Source organism: Lithobates pipiens, unplaced genomic scaffold, assembly GCF_037356315.1.
Source record: "Lithobates pipiens isolate NorthernLeopardFrog02 unplaced genomic scaffold, aLitPip1_a1.2 Scaffold_30, whole genome shotgun sequence".
Classification (NCBI taxonomy): domain Eukaryota; kingdom Metazoa; phylum Chordata; class Amphibia; order Anura; family Ranidae; genus Lithobates; species Lithobates pipiens.
The window spans coordinates 35049395-35073195 of NW_027507791.1; the positions used below are offsets into that span (position 1 = coordinate 35049395).

The 23801-nt window shown below is 46.2% G+C and overlaps 1 protein-coding gene across 1 annotated transcript in view; it reads right to left on the minus strand.

Annotated features, from left to right (window-relative positions):
• Positions 1 to 1360: 1360 nt before the first annotated feature.
• LOC143942631 (NACHT, LRR and PYD domains-containing protein 12-like) overlaps positions 1361 to 23801 on the minus strand; it is a 1996551-nt gene continuing 1974110 nt past the window's right edge. The window contains exons 19-20 of the mRNA XM_077463989.1: positions 21253 to 21417; positions 1361 to 1545 (exon numbers count right to left, since the gene is read on the minus strand). Of these exons, the coding sequence (XP_077320115.1) occupies positions 1377 to 1545; positions 21253 to 21417 (334 nt within the window). The 3' untranslated portion in view covers positions 1361 to 1376. The remainder of the gene's footprint in view (positions 1546 to 21252; positions 21418 to 23801) is intronic.

The following is a 23801-nucleotide window of genomic DNA, read 5'->3' on the forward strand; positions in this document are numbered from 1 at the left end:
ATCCAAAAATCATCAGATCATTTTGCCAAAATTTTACTACTGATTTTCGTATCCTGTGTATGGGCCTTTAGTCTGTAGGGTTCAATATTGAGTTGGCCCACCCTTTGCAGCTATAACAGTTTCATCTTTTCTGGGAAGGCCGTCCACAAGGTTTAGGAGTATATCTATGGGAACGTTTGACCATTCTTACAGAAGTCCATTTGTGAGATCATTCACTGATGTTGGAAGAGAAGGCCTGGCTCGCAGTCGCCACTCAAATTCATGCTAAAGGTGTTCTAAATCGGGTTGAGGTCAGGACTCTGTGCAGACCAGTCAAGTTCCTCCACCCCAAACTCGTTCATCTATGTCTTTATATACCTTGCTTTGTGCACTGCCCCAAATCATTTGGTGAAGGGGGATTATGGTGTGGGGTTGTTTTTCAGAGGTTGGGCTTGGCCCCTTAGTTCCAGTAAAGGGAACTCTTAAGATGTCAGCATACCAAGACAATTTGGAAAATGTCATGCTCCCAACTTTGTGGGAACAGTTTGGGGGTGGCCCCTTCCTTTTTCAACATGACTGCGCACCAGTGCCAAAGGCAAGGTCCATAAAAACATGGATGAGTGAGTTTGGGGTGGAGGAACTTGACTAGCCTGCACAGAGTCCTGACCTCAACCTGATAGAACACCTTTGCGATGAGTTAGTGCAGAAGCTGCAAGACAGGCCTTCTCATCCAACATCAGTGCCTGACCTAACAAATGTGCTTCTGGAAGAATGGTCGAACAGTGCCATAGACACACCCCTAAACTTTGCGGACAGCCTTCCCAGAAGAGCTGCAGCTGTTATAGCTGCAAAGGATGGGCCAAATCAATATTGAACCATACGGACAAAGACTGGGATGCCATTAAGGTTCATGTGCGTGTAAAGGCAGGTGTCCCAATACTTTTGGTAATATAGTGTAACAGTCCAGGATTGGATATTTTGGCTCCATACACACTGGCTTAAAAAAAAATGCTGCTACTACAGGAGTTTTGTGTTCTGCCTGTAGAAGCAGCCCTATGTTCTCCTGTCTCCATACACATTGGGGAGATTACAGACATATTTTGACCTCAACAATTAGAGGCAGGAAAAAAAACTCTTCTGCTTCGTGTTTCTGATTGGAGATTTCTGGGAGAAAAAATGCAAAACTCTCCTAAAATCGTCTAAATTTTATACAATAAACTCTCTATATGAACGTTTTTTTCTGCCACGGGAACTGACATTTTTTAAGCCCAGTGTGCATGGAGCCTTATGGAGTCTAAAGATGGGATTTGATGACATTCTCATATTTCTATATTATTTATGTGGTTTAGATATAAAACTGTCCCAGAATATTATTGTCTCAGTCAGTCCTGTTATACTCACTGTAATTCCTCTATCTGGCTTGTTGTCAGAGCTTCCATCAGATCCCTGAAATGAGGACCCTCCAGATTGTTCACAGACAGGTTCAGTGTCCTCAGTGTCTGGTTATTTCTTATTCCAGATGCCAGGTGGGGGCAGGAACTGTCTGTCAGCTGATTCTTATCCAATCTGTAGAAGAAGAGAAGAATGTTACCAGAAGAAAATGATTTTCTCCCCCAGGAATGAATGTAACTATTCTCTACATGAATGGAACTCATTTCTCTCATCTCTCTTTAATCATTAATATGAGATCACTTTATAAAACACGATCGATCATCTACACTATTGGAGGATTTCTCTTTTTGTGGACCCCAATTACTAAATGTGACATGAGAAGTGGATGAGGTGGTGTGATCCATTCATTATTCCTGTATGGGGATTGGACCATACACACTCACACGGACCTCTAGGCTTTCACCTCCAACCTTCTGCTAAGTCTCGGATTCAGTTGTGGAGATTCACTTTGATGGTCACAGAAGTCTCACTCATGTTGTGGAAACTTCATTGACTAAAATTGACACCATTGTTATCATATAAATGTACTCACCGAGGCCAAGATGCTGAGAGTGGTCGCTGTTGCGACTCAGCGCAGACCACCCCTGAAGGTGGCACAGAGGTTGGTTGCACCAAGAGGCACAAGCTACCAGTAGGACAGTCACTTGCTAGTAGATCAGCAGGTAGCAAGAGCAGAGCTGAAAGGTGATGTCCCATGGGAAGGTCCAGTAGCAATGGTAGCAAGTCTGTGAGGCAAAGGCAGAATCCAGGAGGCAGGCCAGGGGTCAAACACAGTCCAGATCATAAGACTACAAGTATCAGGAACGCTGAGACAGAAGGATAATCCAAAGACAAGCCAGGGGTCGAACACAGGAGATAGCAGGTAAGTCCAGATGCAGGCTGAGGGTCAAACACGTTCAGAAAGTGGGAGTTCAAGGTCAAGCCAGAGGTCAGGTAAGGAGAAGATCAGCGAGGTCGATGAGGCAATCCGGGTCACAACGGGTAATACAGATCACAAGAGCAGATGTGGGAATCACAGGAAGCTGAAGACGAACCAGCAGTGTGTTTGGATGACCTCACTTCCTTTATAGGTCAGCGAGGGGTCACATCCTGTGTGTGCGCTCGTGCGCTTTAGCGCATTCCTATTGCGCATAACTGTGCGCCAGAGCGCCTTACCCGTGCGCATCTTATCACAATTGTACTTTGGGATTTGCTTTGAACATCATGGTGGAGGATTTGATCTTATGGTGTGGAGAATATTTTATTATTACCGTTCTTTATTTGGACATTTTTTGGAAATTTGTACTAATATTGCTGCACTAATTTTATATATGTTGATTATAAATTCTCTTCATTAGTTATCAGTGAAATAGTCTCCATACCATTGTTATATATACACTTATAGGGAGTTTTGTGAAGAGGAGTCTCACTTTTATTGTTATATTTTCACATTTATATTGTGTGAATGTTATATACTAGTGCTGCAGTCTTCTATATTATACTAGATGTGATAATTCCACCAATAGTGATCAGATATAACAATTCCATTCACTACAAAATTACACTTTCATAAATGTAAACAAAGGCAGATCTCCTGCAACCTATTCACAGATACTTAAAAATAAAATATAAAATGTGTATATATATATATATATATATATATATATATATATATATATATATATATATATATATATATATAAAATCACAGATTGTACACTTCCATCATATACACGAGTATACACAGAACTCAGAGCACACACTGCTCTGGACTGCAGCCGTGTATGATGGAGTCCAGGCAGTGACATGGAGGTTTTTTCCTTTCTATGTAATGTGATGGCGGCCATTGTCTGGACACCTCGGGTGATATTGTATTTTTGCACATTATATGTTATTTAGACTGAAGTAGCTGTGAATAGGTTGGAGGAGATCTGCCCTTCCTCACATGTATGAAAGTGAATTTTTGTAGTGAATTGAATTGTTATTGTTGATCACTATTGGTGGAGTTATCACATCCACATTAGAAGTGTTGGTATTCAGACACATTGCAGGTTGCAGATTTCTCATTTGTCTCATCACACATTGTGTCACTAAGTGTAGGGCTCTATACATAGAATTATATTATACTATTTGTACTTCTATATCAGACTTCCTGCTGGCGGCTGGTTTTCATTCATTAGATTTTCACAAAGTTGTTCATGTTTTTTAGTGCAGATATTTCATTTTTACATCTATCTTTAGAGAACTGTCTGACATTGGTGATATATAGAGACAACCAGGAGATAAAATATATCTAGCACGATAAAATTTTTTATAGTTTGCACATCCAGCTTTCTCAGACAAAAAAATCTGAATCGGCTATTGAAGGCACAATACTAATGATCCAAAAATCATCAGATCATTTGGACAAAATTTTACTTCTGATTTTCGTATAGTGGATATGGGCCTTTAGTCCATAGGGTTCAATATTGAGTTGGTCCTTTGCAGCTATAACAGCTTTTCTCTTCTGGGAAGGCCGCCCACAAGGTTTAGGAGGGTGTCTATGGGAATGTTTAAAAAGGAAAAATAAGGGGGGGGCGTGGCCGGATGTGAGAGGCGACAGACGTGTTTGTGAAGAGCTCCTGGAATCCTGCACTCCATCCTTTGCCATCTCGGCTTTTACTGGCCCTAAAACATCGCTCCAACTCTGCAATCTGTTCCTCTCTGTCCCCTCCAGAGCCCTGAGGTGAAATTGGGAGGAATTTTGGTCGAGGGGGACCGCGCACCACTCGGGCCTGCAACCGCCGCCATCTTGCGGATCTTCTGCATCGAATCGCTCCAGGCCTGGGGTAAGAGACTGCCATCCATCCAGTTATCAGTGCCCCTCTCCCCTCCTGCCTGCCCCTCCGCCCGCCTGCCGAAATCACGAACCTCCTGGGCCGCTGGACGCACTCGTGGCGGCCGCGGCCTACTGCGGCCTAGTGGGACCTGCCGGACACCGCTGTTTCCTGCACGGCTGCCCCGCGGAAGTGTGTCGCGGCCGGCCAAGCCTTAAATTGAGCTCGGGGATCCTTCGGCCTGCATCTACCTTCTCCTCCACCTGCCTTCCTGTAGTGACTGAGTGTGCTGAACGGAGGGGGCTGCAGGGTGTACACTGTGGCCTGGAGTCTCCCTCCCCAACGTCCATTCTGCCCCCCCCTGTCTGCGGCCTTCCCTGACCACTCCACCAGCTATCTCTCCAGGTACATCCGCCTCTGCTCTGGTGTTTGCTGTAGGGGGGCTGCAAGTGACTGTTTTCTGCCCGCCTGGACTGTGACATCCCCCCCCTGGCTGGGTACCTCGTGCTCCCCTGGGCTGTGAGTGGTGGTCCCCCCTTGCTTCTGTGTTGGGGTCTCCCCCCTTCTTTGTGTCCCGTCAGATGTCACCCCCCTCCAAAAAAGGGAAAAAGCACTTCAAGGCTGTAGAGACTGACTCCCCACCCCGACTGCCTCCACTCTCTCCTGATCCTAGCCAGCCGGACCATTTGCTTGTGGGGAGACTCCGGGCCTTGCTGTCTGAGATGGAGATGGGCACTACGGAGGCACCGGCAGCCACGGGGTCGGCCCTCCCACTGCAGGACGGCACGGCCACCATTCTTGCTGCAATCGAGCAGAGCAGAACGTCACTGCTTGTGCGTATTGACCACCTGGCAGAGGAGTGCAACTTTATCAGGAATGACCTTGATAAAATCAGAGGGAGAATGACTGAAACTGAGACCAGAGTCTCCGCCACGGAGGATCTTACTGCTGCACATACCTCCTCCATTGCTGAGCTGCGGCGCACAGTGCAGTCCCTTGTCGCGAAGTCAGATGACGCCGAAAACCGGCTCAGACGGAATAATGTTAGAGTCCTGGGGCTTCCTGAGAAAGAAGAAGGGGATCACCCGGCTGTCTTCGCGGAAGGGTTCTTTAAAACTCTCCTGGATCTCACCGATGTCCCTCCTACCTATGTGGTTGAAAGGGCCCATCGGGTGCCCTCCGGGCGTGCCATCCCTGGGAACCACCCCAGGCCTTTCTTGGTCCGCTTCCTTAATTATCGAGACAGAGACAGAATTCTATCGGAGGCCCGCAAGCATCCTACTCTCACATATGGAAACGCATCCATTCATCTTTTCCCTGACTTCTCGGCTGACTTACAGCGGAAGAGGAAAACATTCAATGATGTTCGTAGACGACTCCGGGACAAGAACATAAAGTATAGTATGCTTTACCCTAGCCGCCTGCGTGTCCAACATGATGGAACACTCAGATTCTTTGATAATCCAGCGGATGCGGACGACTGGCTGACCACCTTGCATTGATGGCCTATCCTCGTAATGATCTCTGGTGCGCGGAGTGACCCTGGACCTGGCTTGTTCTTCTTGGCGCAATCTCCTGTTTTTTTTTTTTAATATATTTTTATTGAGCAAAAAAAAAAAAGAAAAATTTATACAATACATATCAATCGAACAGTAAGACAGTATCTTGCGAAAGAAATATATACGAGAGAATAAAGAACAACACAGAAGAAGGGGAGTCTGACACCCCAACGACCCGAAGGGCCACGATATCATGCAGTATTTAATCTTCTAAGAAAGAGGAAAATGAAAAAGGAAGACGAGAAGAGGGGGAAAAAGAGAAGAAAAGAAAGAAGAGATAGAGGGGAGGGGGGGAAGGTGGGTAGAGGGGGAGAAGAGGAGATGGGGAACAGTACCCTGGGAGGCGAGGACCTTCTCATAATCTGATTGCGGTATGGTAACAAAAAAAAACGTGAAGAAGAGAGACAGTATCATCTATACATAAGACCCCTACAGGTAGGACAGTAAAAGAACACTAATGTTGGCACAAACAGAAATCTGAGTCCAGGAAGGGTCATGGAGATGCAGAGGGGGGAGTAGAGGGTTGCATGTCCGCCAGTGCAGAAGAGACAGGGTCAATCATGTCCTGTGGTAGTTGAGCCAATAAGAGAGCGGAGTCCTGTGAAGGAGAAGAGTTGGTGAGGGATGATGTCAGATTGAGTTTCCCCAAGGTATTGCCGATGTCGCAGTGTAGGTACCAGCTGGTATAGCGAAAGGGAGAAACAAGAGAATTAATCTCCTCCGAGGTAAAGGATTGTTCGATATAATCCCTCCATCTGGCAAAGAAGCGAGGAGTGGAGACAAAGTGAGACGAGATAACATCCAGTCGTTCTATGTGGAACAGCGAGAGTAGGGTATGTTTAACGCCCGTTAGACTCGGTGGAGTTGTGGAGATCCAGCAATTCATAATAGTTCTGCGAGCTGCCAGCAGGCATAGGTGAGTCCAATGGGTAAGGTTAACCGGACTTGGAGAGGTTAGTGACACGGGCGGAGGGTCACAGCTAAACAGGCAGGTCAGCGGGTCTTTAGGTACAGGTGTCCCGGTAACGTGTCGGATATAGTCCAAGACTAAGTTCCAAAATGCTGATATGGAGGAGCAATCCCAGAAACGGTGTAGTAGGGTGGGGCGATCCAGGGAGCACCACGGACATTTGGCTTCCGAAGGATCTTCAGTGTTAGTGCGGAATGGGTAATAGGCTCTATGAGTGATCTTAAATTGAGTTTCCCTCCACTTCTCCGAGATAACAAGTTTGTGAACAAGTCTGTATCCTTGCAGGATTCTTTCCGACAGGGTCACATCATTAAATATAGAGGCCCATTGCTTGAAGGGGGCAACGTGGTACTTGTCCGCCTGGTAGCTGATTAGGTGGGAGTAGAGGGTAGAGATGGAGTAATCACCCTGTTGAAGCACAGCCTTCAGATGCGATCTGCGGAGGCAGTCCGGGTGTAGCCCTCCAATTGACTTCAGGTAGCTCAACAGTTGGTGGTGATGAAACACATGATGAGAAGGTAGGGAGAATTCCTGAGACAAGGTTTGGAAGGATTTGAGTGTTCCTCGCCCCGGCTCATATAAGGAGGCTACTTTGGGAAGACCCCGTTGCGCCTAGTGGGCGAAAGCCGAGTGAATGGTAGAGGGTGGAAACATGGGGTTGCCTTGAATAGGTAGATGAGTGGAAATATTAGTAGGTAATCCCAAGAGCTTTCTAACTTCCCTCCAAGCCACCACAGTGTCCCGAATAAGGATGTTGTATTTAAGATGAATTGGTAAAGCGTGAACGTTGGAATGAAGGATCGCAGAAAGCGTGTAGGGATGTACCAACGCCTTCTCGAGATGGTGATTGGAATATCTTGATTTACCCGCTATCCAGTCAAGGCCCTGTCTCAAGAGGCACGATAAATTATAGAAACGGAGATTGGGCAGGCCCGCACCCCCGTCAGGCTTCGGAAGACATAGTTTCTGAAGGGCAATGCGTGGCTTCTTATTGGACCAGAGAAAAGTGGACAGGGCTTTGTGTATCTTCTGCACATTGGAGTGTTTAAGGAGGAGTGGGATGGTCTGCATCGGATAGAGTAGCCTCGCAAAGGAGACCATCTTGAAGAGATGACACCTTCCAAAGAGTGATAACGGTAGGCCTGCCCAGGCCTCCAGCTCCTGCACAATCTTAGAGATCAAGGGTGGGTAATTGAGGGTATAAAGGGAAGAGGGCTCCCGACCTATGCGCACTCCCAGGTAGGTGATGTGGTGTCGTGCCATTGCAAAGGGTGAAGATGATTGCCAGGAGATGGCTTTTCGCAAATTTAAGGAGAGGATCTCGCTTTTACCAAAATTGATTCTAAATCCCGAGCAAAGGCGATACGCCGTGAATAGGTCACAGAGTTTATCAAAATCAGCCGGGGGATTGGATGAAAATATTAAAATGTCGTCCGCAAAAAGCGCAGATTGAAGGTTCTGGTCCCCAAACGCAATTCCGCTGACACCGTCCGGGGAATTTAAAAGTCTAGACAAGGGTTCGATCGCCAGATTAAACAATAGAGGGGACAAGGGACACCCTTGTCTCGTCCCTTTGGTGAGAGGGATAGTGGGCGAAACAAAGTCTGGGGTAACTAATCTGGCAGTCGGGGCATCGTACATTTGACATAGGAAGTGCGTAACCGGACCCGAAAAGCCAAAGGCTTGCAATACTTTAAATAGCCAGGCAAAATTAATGTTATCGAAAGCCTTTTCGGCGTCAATGGAAATGATGGCTAAATCTTGTTCTGGGCATAATTTCGCTCTTTCCAATGCCAGAAACACTTTGCGGATATTTAAAGTCGCTGATCTGCCAGTCGTGAATCCTGATTGGGCCTGGTGCAGGAGAGTAGGGAGAATGGTAGCTAGGCGCAAAGCTATAATTTTGGATAGTATTTTAACATCTACATTTATGAACCTGGGCATAAGGGATCCTTGCCAGGTTTGGGAATTAACTTAATGTGAGCCTGAGAACCCGTAGGGGGGTAGGACCCACCGTCCCAGAGGGCGGTAAACACTTTGGACAGAGTAGCGGGTATAAAGTCTCGGTAAGTTTATAAAATTCGTCAGAATAGCCGTCGGGGCCAGGTGCTTTAGAAGGGGACATCAATTTTATCGTAGACCTAATGTCATCGAGGGTGATAGGGGCATTAATAGCGTCTAATTGCGATCTTGTCAACTGTGGTAAACTTACCCTCGAGAGTAACTGGTCAGCGACTGAGTGGTCAATGGGGTCTTCCGCATATAGGGAGGAGTAGTAGTCAGTCAATAGTTGGCTGATCATCTTAGAGGAGGTAACAATGGATACGTCGGGGTGCTTCAGGGCATGGATATGGGTGGGCCTCTTAAAGCCCGCACATAGCCGAGATAAAAGTTTACCCGCTTTATTGCCATGTTTGTGAAGGCGCATGGTCAAAAAGGAGGAGGCAATCTGCTCCTGCCTTTCCGCCCAGAAGTCAAAGTTCTGCTTGGCTAACTGCCAAGCCATGACAGTAGCCTGCGTGCGATTACGAAGGAGCTCAAGATGCATGGAGCAAAGTTTTTCACTGGTTTGTATATAGTGTTGCTTTGAGTGTCTCTTATATTGTGTCACATAAGCTATGATTCTCCCACGGAGGAAGGCTTTGCCAGCCTCCCAGAAGAGATTCGGAGTGGTGATATGTTCACCATTCGTTTCTGCATAGTCGGTCCAACTAGTGAGTAGCATTTGTTTGAAGTCCTCGTTATTAGCCAGATAGGAGGGGAAGCGCCATATGGGCGAGGAAGAGGGAGGTTTCACATTTAACAGGCTAACCGTCACAGGGCAATGATCCGAAATGGCCATGTCTTTGATGTCAGGGTCGCTCACTAACGGCAGGAGAGCAGGGGACGCAAAGACATAATCAAGACGCGAAAATGACTTTTGGGGGGGCGAATAGAAAGTGAATTCACGATCCGTAGGATGGGACAATCGCCAGATATTAGTGAAATTTTGTGATTTTAACGTACGAGCAAGGGGGGTGGTGTCATTGTCAGTTTGGGTCGAAGGGGTCGGGACACGGGAGTCACGGAAAGTCCTATCCTCAGAGGGACACATGACCGAGTTGAAGTCCCCGCCTATCAGGTGGAGTGCTTCAGATGCTTGGGAGATCCAGGCTCCCAGCTCCCTAAAAAACGACGAGTCGGGGGAGTTGGGCGCATACACGTTAGTTATAGCAATGTCCTTAGAAGCCAGGGTAAGGTGCAAGGTGATCATACGACCACACGAGTCTATACGAACGTTACGAGTGGTATACTGCAGACGTTTATGGAGCAGGATAACCACCCCCGCCTTGCGACCCGCGGCCGGGGGGAACCCAGAACTTCGCCAACCCAAAGTTTGCGAAGGCGTGAAAGATCTCCGTCGGTCAGGTGGGGGTCTTGTAGGAGCGCCACATCGGCCTTCAACCGTTTCAGATGACGGAGGACTTTCATGCGTTTGGAAGGTGATCGAAGGCCCTTAACATTCCAAGACACTACAGTAAATCGGCCTTTGGAGGCGTCAGCCATAGGGATCAGCAGGGGTGGTAATAGTTGGCAAAACGGCTATTAAATCAACATTGATATAGAAGGGAATATTCCAGGGAGTGCACATATGTAAGGAAGCCCTCAAGGGTGACCAAGTACAAGAGGAGGGGAAAGAAAAAAGGAAAGCACTAGCAAGAAAAAGAAAAGAAAAGAAAAGGGGACAGAACCAGATAACACATATTACAACAGAACAATTTTGGTGTATCCACCATAAAGTAGCCGTAGCCCACTTCACCTTTTTCCACACGGGGTGCATCTAAGGTACAAGGCTCCCAGCGGGTGCACTCACCCCCTGAGAGAGGCTGGATATATGCCTTGGGGGGGATGAAGGTAGGGGGGGAGGGTAAGGGAAGGGAGAGAGTACAAGACAGTATCTCTGATGGGGAGGTGGGTGAGGACTGGGGGGGTAGGAGAAGGGGGGGAAGACCCCAAAATTTTTAGAGGGGCAACATGAGAGCTGCAGGACAAAAATGGGAAAACCAATCGTGCAGGTGAAATATATGGGCTAATACCCAAGACCAAAACAACATAACATGAACATGTTCAAGAATAGGGACGATAGCCCCGACATTAAACAAAATAAAAGAGGAACGTTAAGTATAAAACAACACAACAGTGTGCAGGCACAGTCTCATTGGCAAGCATCCCACTGAGGACCGCACAACAAGAGCAGTGGTTGAAAGTACCAATAAGTGGAAACACTTTCTAACGTTACCAGTATCCAGGCGGGGAGCTCGGAGGGAGAAAAGGATAAGTTCAGCGGAGCTCAGACCTCGGGCGCTGGGTGGTGGAGCGACTTCGCTTATATGGTGGTTTGGAGGGGCTCAGCTGTGTATCAGTGGGGGCCTGAGGACCGGTAGTCAGACCAGCAGAGGGACTCTTCATCAAGGGGTCATGCGTGGTATCCATGTCTGCGGGGTAGTTGATGAATCGTTCCACTTCAGAGAGTGAGTTGAAAGTGCGGCGAGTGCCATTAGGAAGAGTAACGTGCAAAATCGCCGGATAGGCCAAAGTGAACTTGACACGGTTCTTAAAGAGGGAGGCACAGATTGGTGAAAATTCTTTTCTCAGTCTCATGACTTCAGCAGAGTAATCAGCAAACAGAAGCAAATTGACGCCATCAACAGTGAGGGTGCATTGGGAGCGGAACTTCTGCAGGATAGCATGCTTATCTGCATAGTTCAAGTATCTAGCTATGACCGCTCTGGGTTTGTTGCGCTGTTCCGAGAGCTGGCCTAGGCGGTGTGCACGTTCCACAACGCATGGGGTAGAAAGGCCCAGTTGAGCATGAATAGTAACCATACATAAGTCCATAAGCTGTCCCGTGGAGACTGATTCAGGCAATCCCACTATTCTCAAGTTGTTCCTTCTTGCCCTATTCTCAAAATCGTCCAATTTGATCCATAAGTCCCTGGTAGTACGTGTGAGGCGAGCAAGAGCAGCAGCCTGAGCAGTGGTGTCATCCTCCATGAGGGAGATCCGCTCTTCAGCCTGTGTAAGGCGCTGTGCTTGGGCCTGTAGCTCGTTGCGGTACTGTTCCATAGCCTTCTGTATGGATGAGTCTATAGAGGATGTCAGCGTGGGCGTCAATAAGGCTACCACAGCCTGGGCTATGTCTGCCGAAGGAAGCGCTCCCACGCCTGGGAGCAGAGGGGATACTTGCGATGGCTCAGCGAGGCTGTGTGCCGGCGCCATATTGGCCGAGGATTCGGCCGCGTCCGCCGTCGCGGACATCGCGGCGGTTAGTGATCGGTTCCCGGACCGCTCCACAAAACGGTCCATCAAGGGCTCGAGACCTTCCCCAGACAGCAGGAGGGATCCCCGAGGCGAATGGCTGCTTTGTAGCCGGTTAATAGGGGGTATGCGGCGGGAGCTCAGTCTGCTTACCTCCTCCTCATGTGGCGCCGGAACCGGAACGCAATCTCCTGTTAGTTCCGGAGCCACTTCACAGGTACTTGAATAGGAGACCCCCACTGAACCCCCCTACGTTTGGGTCCATCTACACGACGTTGGGAACCAACTGCTCTCCACCTACTTGGAGGCATTCTCATTGAACTCTTTTGCCGTAGAAGGTTACTACTCCCCCCCCCTCCACCCCACGTTAGGGGGCCTCGGTATACCAAGGGGGGCTATTCAGGCCCTTCGAAGGACTTCCATGGTTCAAGGGAACATCAGTGTGTTGGTACCGAATACACGCCTTAAAGGTTGACCCCGCGGTTCTGCGGAGGACTGTAGTGTGGCCTAGAGTTTGGGTTACGGTTAGTTTTGGGTATAGACCGGTTCCTGGTCCACCCCCAGTGTTTTTGGGGGGCACCGGGTACCGGTAGGAAAAGCACCCAGTGCTTGGGAAGTTGTATAGTTTTGTATGGTTTGTATATGTTAGGTGCGGTTGGCTCGTGCTCTTTCGCTGCTTGTCGGGTGGGTCTCAGGTGGGACTCGATCATCCGATTGCTAAACTCTCCCTCCTGGAATCATGGCATCACATGATCTGGGTACTTTGGTCGGTGGTATCCTGGAATGTTAGGGGCCTCAACTCAAAGTTTAAAAGAGCACTGATGTTCCAGTATATCAAGACGCACAACCCACACATATTGGTCCTACAGGAGACCCACCTGATGGGGAGTAAGTTGTTGACCCTGAAAAAACATTGGGTTCAGAAGACTTTTCATGCCACATATTCCTCATATGCCAGGGGGGTCTCCATTCTGATAAACAAGTCCTTTATGTGTACGGTGGAAGCTGTTCACACGGACCCTCATGACAAATTTGTAATTGTGGTACTCATGGCCTGGCAACAAAGGTATATTTTGGTAGGGGTGTATATTCCGCCACCTTTTAGACCGGAAGTGTTGTACACTATTTTGGAGAGGATTACCCCGTATTGTCCAGCTAAATTACTTATCCTGGGAGACTTTAATAACACTCTCTCCCCTGATCTTGATAGGCCCACTCCATCGCAATCCTCCAGGGGAGACCTGATGGGGTGGACAGACGCGGCGGGGGTTACGGAGGTATGGAGATGGCTGCACCCGCATACTAAGGCTTACTCGTGCTTCTCTACGTCCTACAAAACCTCCTCTAGAATAGATTATGCGTTCACGAATCAACTTATGTTATCGGACGTGGTAGAGGCGACATACCTGCCTAGTGGGCTGTCTGATCATTCCCCCCTCAAAATTACTATGCGGGCGACGGAGCATCGCAACAGATCCCTATGGCGCCTCGGGGTGCAGTGGATCTCCCATGAAGAGATAGCGGGGCGAATCCCACATGCACTGCGAGAATACTGGGAACATAATGCGGGGTCATCCTCTCCTCCCACAGTTTGGGATGCCTTTAAGGCAATATTTGTCAGAAATTAAGGCGGTCAAGGTAAATCAACAGGCCACAAAAACCCAGTTAGAGGGAGAGATCGAGGAGGCAGCTACTGACTATGGGTCTGTCCCCTCGGTCTCCAATTTCGATCGACTTCATTCCACAAAACGGAGTCTCCACCTTCACCTCTCTGAGATTACCCGTTTGGAGGTTTTTCACTCTAAACAAAAGTTTTTTGAGCAGGGTGATAGGAATGGTAGGCTACTGGCAATGATGTCTCACCATGATACCCCTATGACCCTGATTCCCGAATTGGTTTCTCCTACCGGGGATTCTATTACATCCCGGGAAGGCATCCTAAGGGAGTTTCGGGCCTTCTATCAGACACTATACACTTCCACGCTCCCTCCTGCTGTGGATCCAGGCGGGATGGCGCCTCTCCTGGACCCCCTGGCTTTGGGGTGGCTCTCAGATGAGGAGAGGTCCCATCTGGTCCGACCTATTACTGCGGAGGAAGTGCATGCTGTTATTAACTCGCTCGCAGCTGGGAGGGCTCCGGGCCCGGACGGTCTGCTCGTCGAGTTCTACCGATCCCATGTGGATCTTTTGGCCCCTCTGCTGGCTGACCTGTATACCCAGTGTCTGGAGGGGGGAGCGCTCCCACCCTCCATGGCAGATGCCCATGTCATTCTAATTCTCAAGCCCAATAAAGATCCCAAACAATGCGCCTCATATAGACCCATTGCTCTTCCTAACACTGACTTTAAAATTTTATCTAAATTAATCACGGTTAGACTTAACCCCCTTCTGCCCTCCGTTATAGACCCTGACCAGACTGGGTTCATGGCCCAGAAATCAACGGATATCAACCTCCGCAGACTTTTCACCAATCTACATGCCAAGCATGATAATGTGGGCACTAGAACGGTTGCCTCTTTTGATATCGAGAAGGCATTCGATTCGATCGAGTGGCCTTATCTCTGGGAAGTTCTGCGGAGCATGGGTTTTCCGTTGGTTTTATTGGGTGGCTACAGACTCTGTACAGATCCCCGAAGGCGGCCATCAGGCTGGCGGGGGATGTTTCTGCTCCCTTCCCGTTGTCCAGGGGTACCAGGCAGGGCTGCCCTCTCTCTCCAGCACTTTTCGCCATTGCTATGGAACCGGTGGCTGAGGCATTGCGGGTCTCGCCCCATATAAAAGAACTGAAAATGGCTTGGCTGGAGGAGAGGGTGGCACTGTATGTTGACGACCTCCTGCTTTTCCTGAATGACGCGGACCCCTCTCTTAGAGGAGCGCTGCGAGTACTGACCGACTTTTCTAGGATAACTGGACTGCGGGTGAACTGGACGAAGTCCCAGTTACTTGCTATTGACCCTGAGGCAAAACGACTAGCCCCGCCAAATATCCAAATGCAATGGGTAGATGACTTGGTATACCTGGGAGTGAGGGTCTCGAGAGATGTGTCCAGCTTTATCCCCCTCAATCTAGATTCGGTGGTCCAAAATGTCAAGGCCTGGTTGAAAGCCTGGGAAAACCTTCCCCTATCCCTCTTAGGCCGCATTAACCTAATCAAGATGAAGATAATCCCTAAATTTACCTACTTATTCCGTAACTCCCCACAATGGATCCCTTCCTCATTTTTTACGAAATTGAATCGTTTGTTCTCTTCCTTCCTCTGGGGCTCCGGCCCCCATAGGTTTAAACTGTCCACGCTGATGCGTCCGGTGCTGCGGGGGGGTTGGCGTTTCCTGACTGCCAGAAATATTTTCTGGCGGCACAGTTGGTCACGGTAGTCTGGTGGATGGCACCAGACATGTCCAACCCTGCGGCGGTTCTGGAGGCTGCGGTGGTCCGATCCGTGGAGGCCCTGACACACTTACCCCTGCGGGGTCCCAAAGCCCCCTATGACCTGACACCCTCTATGCACACTACTCTAAGGGCCTGGCGGGCGGGACTGGGACTGGAGGGGTTTCCGGGGACTGCAATCTCCCCACACACCCCCCTATGGAATAATCCTACCTTACCTCACCTCTACTCGCTACCAGACCCCAAAATTTGGGCCAGATGTGGCATTAAACTCATATCTGACCTCACATCCGGTACGACTATACACCCCTTTAATCACCTGGTATCTCGCAATAATGTACCCCCCTCGCATCTATTCCGCTATATGCAGCCATCCCATGCTTTCAAGGCCCAAGTGGTACCCAATACCACACGAATTGTGCAATCCGCTCTTGAAAAGGTCACAAGATCTGAATGTACTAAGAAGCCGACTTCGGTCCTCTATGCGCATCTCATTAGGGTCTCTTTTCCAGATCTATCGAAGCTCTGACAGAGATGGACTCAGGACATACCGGACCTGGATTCCGAGGACTGGGAGGACATGTGGGACTTTCCCTTCACCATCCTGGTCTCCCTTCGAAACCATCTCATACAATACAAAATTCTACACCGGGCATATATTACCCCATATAGATTACATAAAATGAGAACCTCTCTGTCCTCGGAGTGCTGGAGATGCACTGGGGATCCGTGTGACTTTATACACATCTTCTGGTCCTGCCCGGTAATTCAGCGTTACTGGTCACAGGTACTATCCATAATTCATGAAGTGGTGGGACTTGATGTAGCCCAGATCCCGCGGATATGTCTTCTGGGATTGGTGGAGGGGGTGGCCCCCAGGATAGCAGACAGAACCCTGATAGGACTTCTACTCTTTTATGCCAGGAAAATGATCACCTTATGCTGGAAGAAGCAGGCCCCACCGTCATTACAACTATGGAAATCCCATGTCAATAAAGTCTTACCACATTATAAGGAAACATATCATAACAGGGGTTGCCCCAAAAAATACATGAAAGTGTGGTCTAAGTGGCTGGCTGATGCCTCCACAGTGACTACAGATTAACATGTCCGGAATGTCATCCTGAGGGAAGAGGGGAGTGAGGTTGGGGTGGGTCCCTGGTATTGCTCCACTTCACTGTCTTATTTTGTTTGGTGTAGCCACTACTATGAGTCTAGTTCACTCATTCTGATGCCCCTTGCGGCCCGACTGCAGAATTTGGTTCTAAGGTGTTATATGGAGTGGGAGCCAACCTAGCACTAAGGTAGTTGTTGTTGTTGGGGATGTGCTACAGTTGTCGATTATTCTGTTGGAATCGCTTGATAGCCCCTGCGTGGGTCTAACCATACTACTGTGGCATGTCACTGTTCTTTGTTGAACGTTTGTTTGTCTGTCTAAAAACTCAATAAAAAATATTTTCAAAAAAAAAAAGGAAAAATAACACAATAAGGGAGCCCCCAAAGCTGCATAACCCATAAGTATACGACAAAAACACAGGAGAGTTGGTGTGAAAATAGTTGATGTAAAAAAATAGTTTATTTAACAGACAATGGTAATTCCAAATGAACAATAATACATCATCCATATAGGTAGTGCGACAAATACAAACATGGAACATCACTCATAGCAAAAAAACTCTATGTACAGGCATGGTTTGCCAATTATATTCGTAACATATGTATCCACATGAAAAACCCCGATTCATTTCGAACCTTGCGATTTCCAGTCTCTTCAGGGGGATTTATATTCTAGGGAAATGTCAAAATATCTAATTAAAGACTTTGGACAATATAAAAACATATATAGATATAGTATTTCAAATTAAAGCGGGAGTCCGCCGGGAGTTCCCGCCGTTTTTTTTTTTTTTTTAAAAGCCAGCAGCTACAAATACTGCAGCTGCTGACTTTTAAAATAGTGACATTTACCCGCCCAGCACGCCTGCGATGTCTGCACCCGAAGCCCATCTCTCGATCGTCTCTCGGCTGCTGCCGCTGCCATCTTCGCTATGGGAATCAGGAAGTGGAGCCTTTTGGCTTCATTTCCCGGTTCCCTACTGCGCATGCGCGAGTCGCGCTGCGCAATAAGGATGGTCCCCTCTGTCTCTGGGATCCATGTGTTTATCAGCAGGCAGCGGGGGACTTTCGGAAAGGGGCGTCGATTCTGCGGAAAGGGGCGTGGCTTCTGCAGAATCTACGCCGGAAATGGGTGCAGATACCTGTACTGTACAGGTACCTGCACCCCCCTCCCCCCTGAAAGGTGCCAATTGTGGCGCCGGAGGGGAGGAGGATTCCAATGAGCAGAAGCTCCACTTTAGGGTAGACCTCCGCTTTAAGCAAAATTATGTCTCCATGCATATAGAGATATAGTTACCAATGGGTGTATGAGGACATGAGGACGTGTCGCATGAACCGACATTGCAGGATTATAGCCATCAAGTGATCCCATCGCTGCCACATGTTCCCCCCGTGCCCTCTGGGTGGGTGCATAGTCCACTGAGCTTGCAGGGGGCCACGTTTTGGGACCCAGAGAGGAGGATGGGGGGTAAAACACCTGCAGATGGACATGCAAAAAAAAAACTTTTTGTAATTCATCATTCATAATATTAGAGGGAGTATATAGAAGTGCTTGGCAGCTGTAGGCTTATTACTTGGTAATTAATGGATTCATATTGTAAAATAATTAAACTAGTTATATATAGCATGGCGTAGTTTATTCGTTAGTTATATTGATTATAAGAGGGATTAGCCAACAGTGAAAAAAAAAAAAAAAAGGGTGGGTGTGGAGATGTGATGGGTGAAGTGGAAATGCATGATGTGAGGTACACTGATGACGGGGCAAGAGGGGTGTGAAAGTGAAAACAGAACAAAACAAAACCAAACTACTGAAAAAGAAAACTGAAACAACAAAATTGGAAGTGTGAAGTGACAGGTGTGGGCAACTAGATGAGTGTGGAGAGGATAATGCATGCGTGTGTGTGCGTATATGTGCGTGTATGTGTGTGTATGTGCGTGTATGTGTGTGTATGTGTATGTGTGTGTGTGTATGTGCGTGTATGTGCGTGTATGTGTATGTGTGTGTGTGTATGTGTGTGTATGTGTGTGTATGTGCGTGTATGTGCGTGTATGTGCGTGTATGTGCGTGTATGTGTGTGTATGTGTGTGTGTGTATGTGTGTGTGAGGAAAAAAAGAAAAGAAAAAGGTGGATAACTGAATAAGATGGTGAAAGTGAAATGGATCAAGGTGCCAAACATGAGTGTTATGACACTGAATGCTGTCTGCATAAAGTGAGGGAGTAGGATTATGGTAATATTACTAAAGTATAATATTGTGTGGGTTAAGTAGTAATGTTAGTAAATGAATGGGTGTCACATAAGTACAAGGATTACCCAGTCAGAATCATTCCAAAAGCTGCACTTACCAAGCACTCCATCAGTCTTGTATTGGTGTATGACAGCACTACCAGGGAACACCTCAGGATCTCCTGGGAGATGTGGGATTTTAAAGTATCTGCATGATTTATATAATGAAAGGTACCTGCATTTGAGCTCAGACAGGTGGAATCACTGTTTGAGCATAGGAGTATATCCTTTCTCTTGGGGTGCAAAAAGTTATCTTCTTTGCCTCCCCCCTCCATCTTTTTATGTAATTGATGGCATTGTATATGCCTTTGGCTCCTTCAACCAACAATATACCTATATTAACATATGATTATCTGTAAATCATTTTATTTGTACTACTTTGCATGCATTGCAGTGTTTTATTTTTTTCCATCCCCTTTTTTTTCACTGTTGGCTAATCCCTCTTATAATCAATATAACTAACCAATAAACTACGCCATGCTATGTATAACTAGTTTAATTATTTTACAATATGAATCCATTAATTACCAAGTAATAAGCCTACAGCTGCCAAGCACTTCTATATACTCCCTCTAATATTATTTAATAATGACTTACAAAAAGTATTTTTTTTGCATGTCCATCTGCAGGTGTTTTACCCCCCATCCTCCTCTCTGAGTCCCAAAACGTGGCCCCCTGCAAGCTCAGTGGACTATGCACCCACCCAGAGGGCACGGGGGGAACATGTGGCAGCGATGGGATCACTGGATGGCTATAATCCTGCAATGCCGGTTCATGCGACACGTCCTCATGTCCTCATACACCCATTGGTAACTATATCTCTATATGCATGGAGACATAATTTTGCTTAATTTGAAATACTACACCCTATACTATATCTTTAATTAGATATTTTGACATTTCCCTAGAATATAAATCCCCCTGAAGAGACCAGAAATCGTAAGGGGTGAAATGAATCGGGGTTTTTCATGTGGATACATATGTTACGAATATAATTGGCAAACCATGCCTGTACATAGAGTTTTTTTGCTATGAGTGATGTTCCATGTTTGTATTTGTCGCACTACCTATATGGATGATGTATTATTGTTCATTTGGAATTACCATTGTCTGTTAAATAAATTATTTTTTTACATCAACTATTTTCACACCAAATCTCTGCTGCTAAAAAACCCCTGGGGAAATTTCCTGTTTTTGTCTATGGGAATGTTTGACCATTCTTACAGAAGTGCATTTGTGAGATCATGCACTGATGTTGGATGAGAAGGCCTGGCTCGCAGTCTCCACTCAAATTCATGCTAAAGGTGTTCTATATTGGGTTGAGGTCAGGACTCTGTGCAGACCAGTCAAGTTCCTCCACCCCAAACTTACTCATCTATGTCTTTATATACCTTGCTTTGTGCACTGCCCCAAATCATTTGGTGAAGTGGGATTATGGTGTGGGGTTGTTTTTCAGGGGTTGGGCTTGGCCCCTTAGTTCCAGTAAAGGGAACTCTTAAGATGTCAGCATACCAAGACAATTTGGAAAATTTCATGCTCCCAACTTTGTGGGAACAGTTTGGGGATGGCCCCTTCCTATTCCAACATGACTGCGCACCAGTGCCAAAGGCAAGGTCCATAAAAACATGGATGAGTGAGTTTGGGGTGGAGGAACTTGACTAGCCTGCACAGAGTCCTGACCTCAACCTGATAGAACACCTTTGGGATGAATTAGTGCAGAGGCTGCAAGCCAGGCTTTCTCATCCAACATCAGTGCCTGACCTAACAAATGTGCTTCTGGAAGAATGGTCAAACAGTAGCATAGACACACTCCTAAACTTTGCAGACAGCCTTCCCAGAAGAGCTGAAGCTATTATAGCTGCAAAGGATGGGCCAACTCAATATTGAACCATACGGACAAAGACTGGGATGCCATTAAAGTTCATGTGCGTGTAAAGGTGGGTGTCCCAATACTTTTGGTAATATAGTGTAACAGTCCAGGATTGGATATTTAGGCTCCATGCACACTGGCTTAAAAAATGCTGCTACTACAGGAGTTTTGTGTTCTGCCTGTAGAAGCAGCTCTATGTTCTCCTATGTCTCCATACACATTGGGACGATTACAGACATATTTTGACCTCAACATTTAGGGGCAGGAAAAAAAACTCTTCTGCTTCGTGTTTCCGATTGGAGATTTCTAGGAGAAAAAATGCAAAACTCTCCTAAACTCATCTAAACTTTGTACAATAAACTCTCTATATGAAAGTTTTTTTCTGCCAAGGGAACTGACATTTTTTAAGCCCAGTGTGCATGGAGCCTTATGGAGCCTAAAGATGGAATTTGATGACATTCTCATATTTCTATATTATTTATGTGGTTTAGATATAAAAGTGTCCCAGAATATTATTGTCTCAGTCAGTCCTGTTATACTCACTGTAATTCCTCTATCCGGCTTGTTGTCAGAGCTTCCATCAGATCCCTGAAATGAGGACCCTCCAGATTGTTTTTAGACAGGCCCAGTGTCCTCAGTGTCTGGTTATTTCTTATTCCAGATGCCAGGTGGGGGCAGGAACTGTCTGTCAGGTGATTCTCATCCAATCTGTAGAAGAAGAGAAGAATGTTACCAGAAGAAAATGAATTTCTCCCCCAGGAATGAATGTAACTATTCTCTACATGAATGGAACTCATTTCTCTAATCTCTCTTTAATCATTTATATGAGATCACTTTATAAAAGATGATCGATCATCTACACTATTGGAGGATTTCTCTTTTGTGGATCCCAATTACTAAATGTGACATGAGAAGTGGATGAGGTGGTGGGATCCATTCATTATTCCTGTATGGGGATTGGACCATACACACTCACACTGACCTCTAGGCTTTCACCTCCAACCTTCTGCTAAGTCTTGGATTCAGTTGTGGGGATTCACTTTGATGGTCACAGAAGTCTCACTCGTGTTGTGGAAACTTCATTGACTAAAAGTGACACAATTGTTATCATATAAATGTACTCACCGAGGCCAAGATGCTGAGAGTGGTCGCTGTTGCGACTCAGCTCAGACCACCCCTGAAGGTGGCACAGAGGGTGGTTGCACCAAGAGGCACAAGCTACCAGTAGGACAGTCACTTGCTAGTAGATCAGCAGCACTCATGTTGAGGAAACTTCATTGACTAAAAGTGAAACCATTGTACTTTGGGATTTTCCTTTGAATATCATGGTTGAGGATTTGATCTTATGGTGTGGATAAGATTTTATAACTGTATAATTGATTATAAATTCTCTTCATTAGTTATCAGTGAAATAGTCTCCATACCATTGTTATATATACACTTATAGGGAGTTTTGTGATGAGGAGTCTCACTTTTATTGTTATATTTTCACATTTATATTGTGTGAATGTTATATACTAGTGCTGCAGTCTTCTATATTATACTAGATGTGATAATTCCACCAATAGTGATCAGATATAACAATTCCATTCACTACAAAAATACACTTTCATAAATGTAAATAAAGGCAGATCTCCTGCAACCTATTCATAGCTACTTCCATATATATAATTTATAATATGTAAAAATAAATAAACATGAAGAGCAACAAAGTTATCTTAAAAAATTGTTTATATTCTTCCAGCAGCACCACTCCGCTCAAGCCGGCTTCCGATGAGAACAGACTGTGCCACGGAATGTCAGACCTCCAGGTAGTATCTCCAATATCACCCGAGGTATCCAGACAATGGCCGCAATCACATTACATAGAAAAGAAAAAGCCTCCATAGTGCATAATCCTTAAATATATATAGAATCACAGATTGTACACTTCCATCATATACACGAGTATACACAGAACTCAGCACACACCGCTCCAGACTGCAGCCGTGTATGATGGAGTCCAGGCAGTGACATGGAGGCTTTTTCCTCTCTATGTAATGTGATTGCGGCCATTGTCTGGACACCTCGGGTGATATTGTATTTTTGCACATTATATGTTATACAGACTGAAGTAGCTGTGAAAGGGTTGGAGGAGATCTGCCCTTCCTCACATATATGAAAGTGTATTTTTGTAGTGAATTTACATTGTTATTATTGATCACTATTGGTGGAGTTATCACATCTACATTAGAAGTGTTGGTATTCGGTCACATTGTAGGTTGCAGATTTCTCATTTGTCTCATCACACATTGGGGGTTATTTACGAAAGGCAAATCCACTTTGCACTACAAGTAAAAAATACACTTGAAATTGCACTGAAAGTGCACTTGGAAGTGCATTTGCTGTAAATCTGAGGGGAAGCTCTGCTGATTTTGTCATCCAATCATGTGCAAACTAAAATGCTGTATATTATTTTCCTTGCATGTCCCCCTCAGATCTACAGCGACTGCAACATCCAAGTGCACTTGTAGTGCCAAGTGGATTTGCCTTTCGTAAATAACCCCCAATGTGTCACTAAGTGTAGGGCTCTATACATAGAATTATATTATACTATTTGTACTTCTATATCAGACTTGCTGCTGGCGGCTGGTTTTCATTCATTAGATTTTCACAAAGTTGTTCATGATTTTTAGTGCAGATATTAAATTTTTTACATTTTTATATCCAGCTTTAGAGAACTGTCTGATATTGGAGATATATAGAGACAACCAGGAGATGAAATATATCTCCATTATTTTTTTAATTGGAAAACCAACTTTATTGAAAAGTGTAATCATGGTACATACATCTGTGTGTGCCAACATGGCCAGAACAATAATACATACATACACACATTGTAGTGTGTGTCAGCGTGACATAAAACCAAAGGTCCACCGGGGTAGGGCCAGTACTTAGTCCAGAACAGGAGGGAGGAGAATAGAGAGGGGGAGAAAAGGGGGGGGGCAGGAATAAACATATCAGGTACACGTTTTACCATCTGCTAACCATCTACTCCAAACCTTCTCATACTTTTGCGGACACCCTCTATGTACATATATCAACTTTCTGTA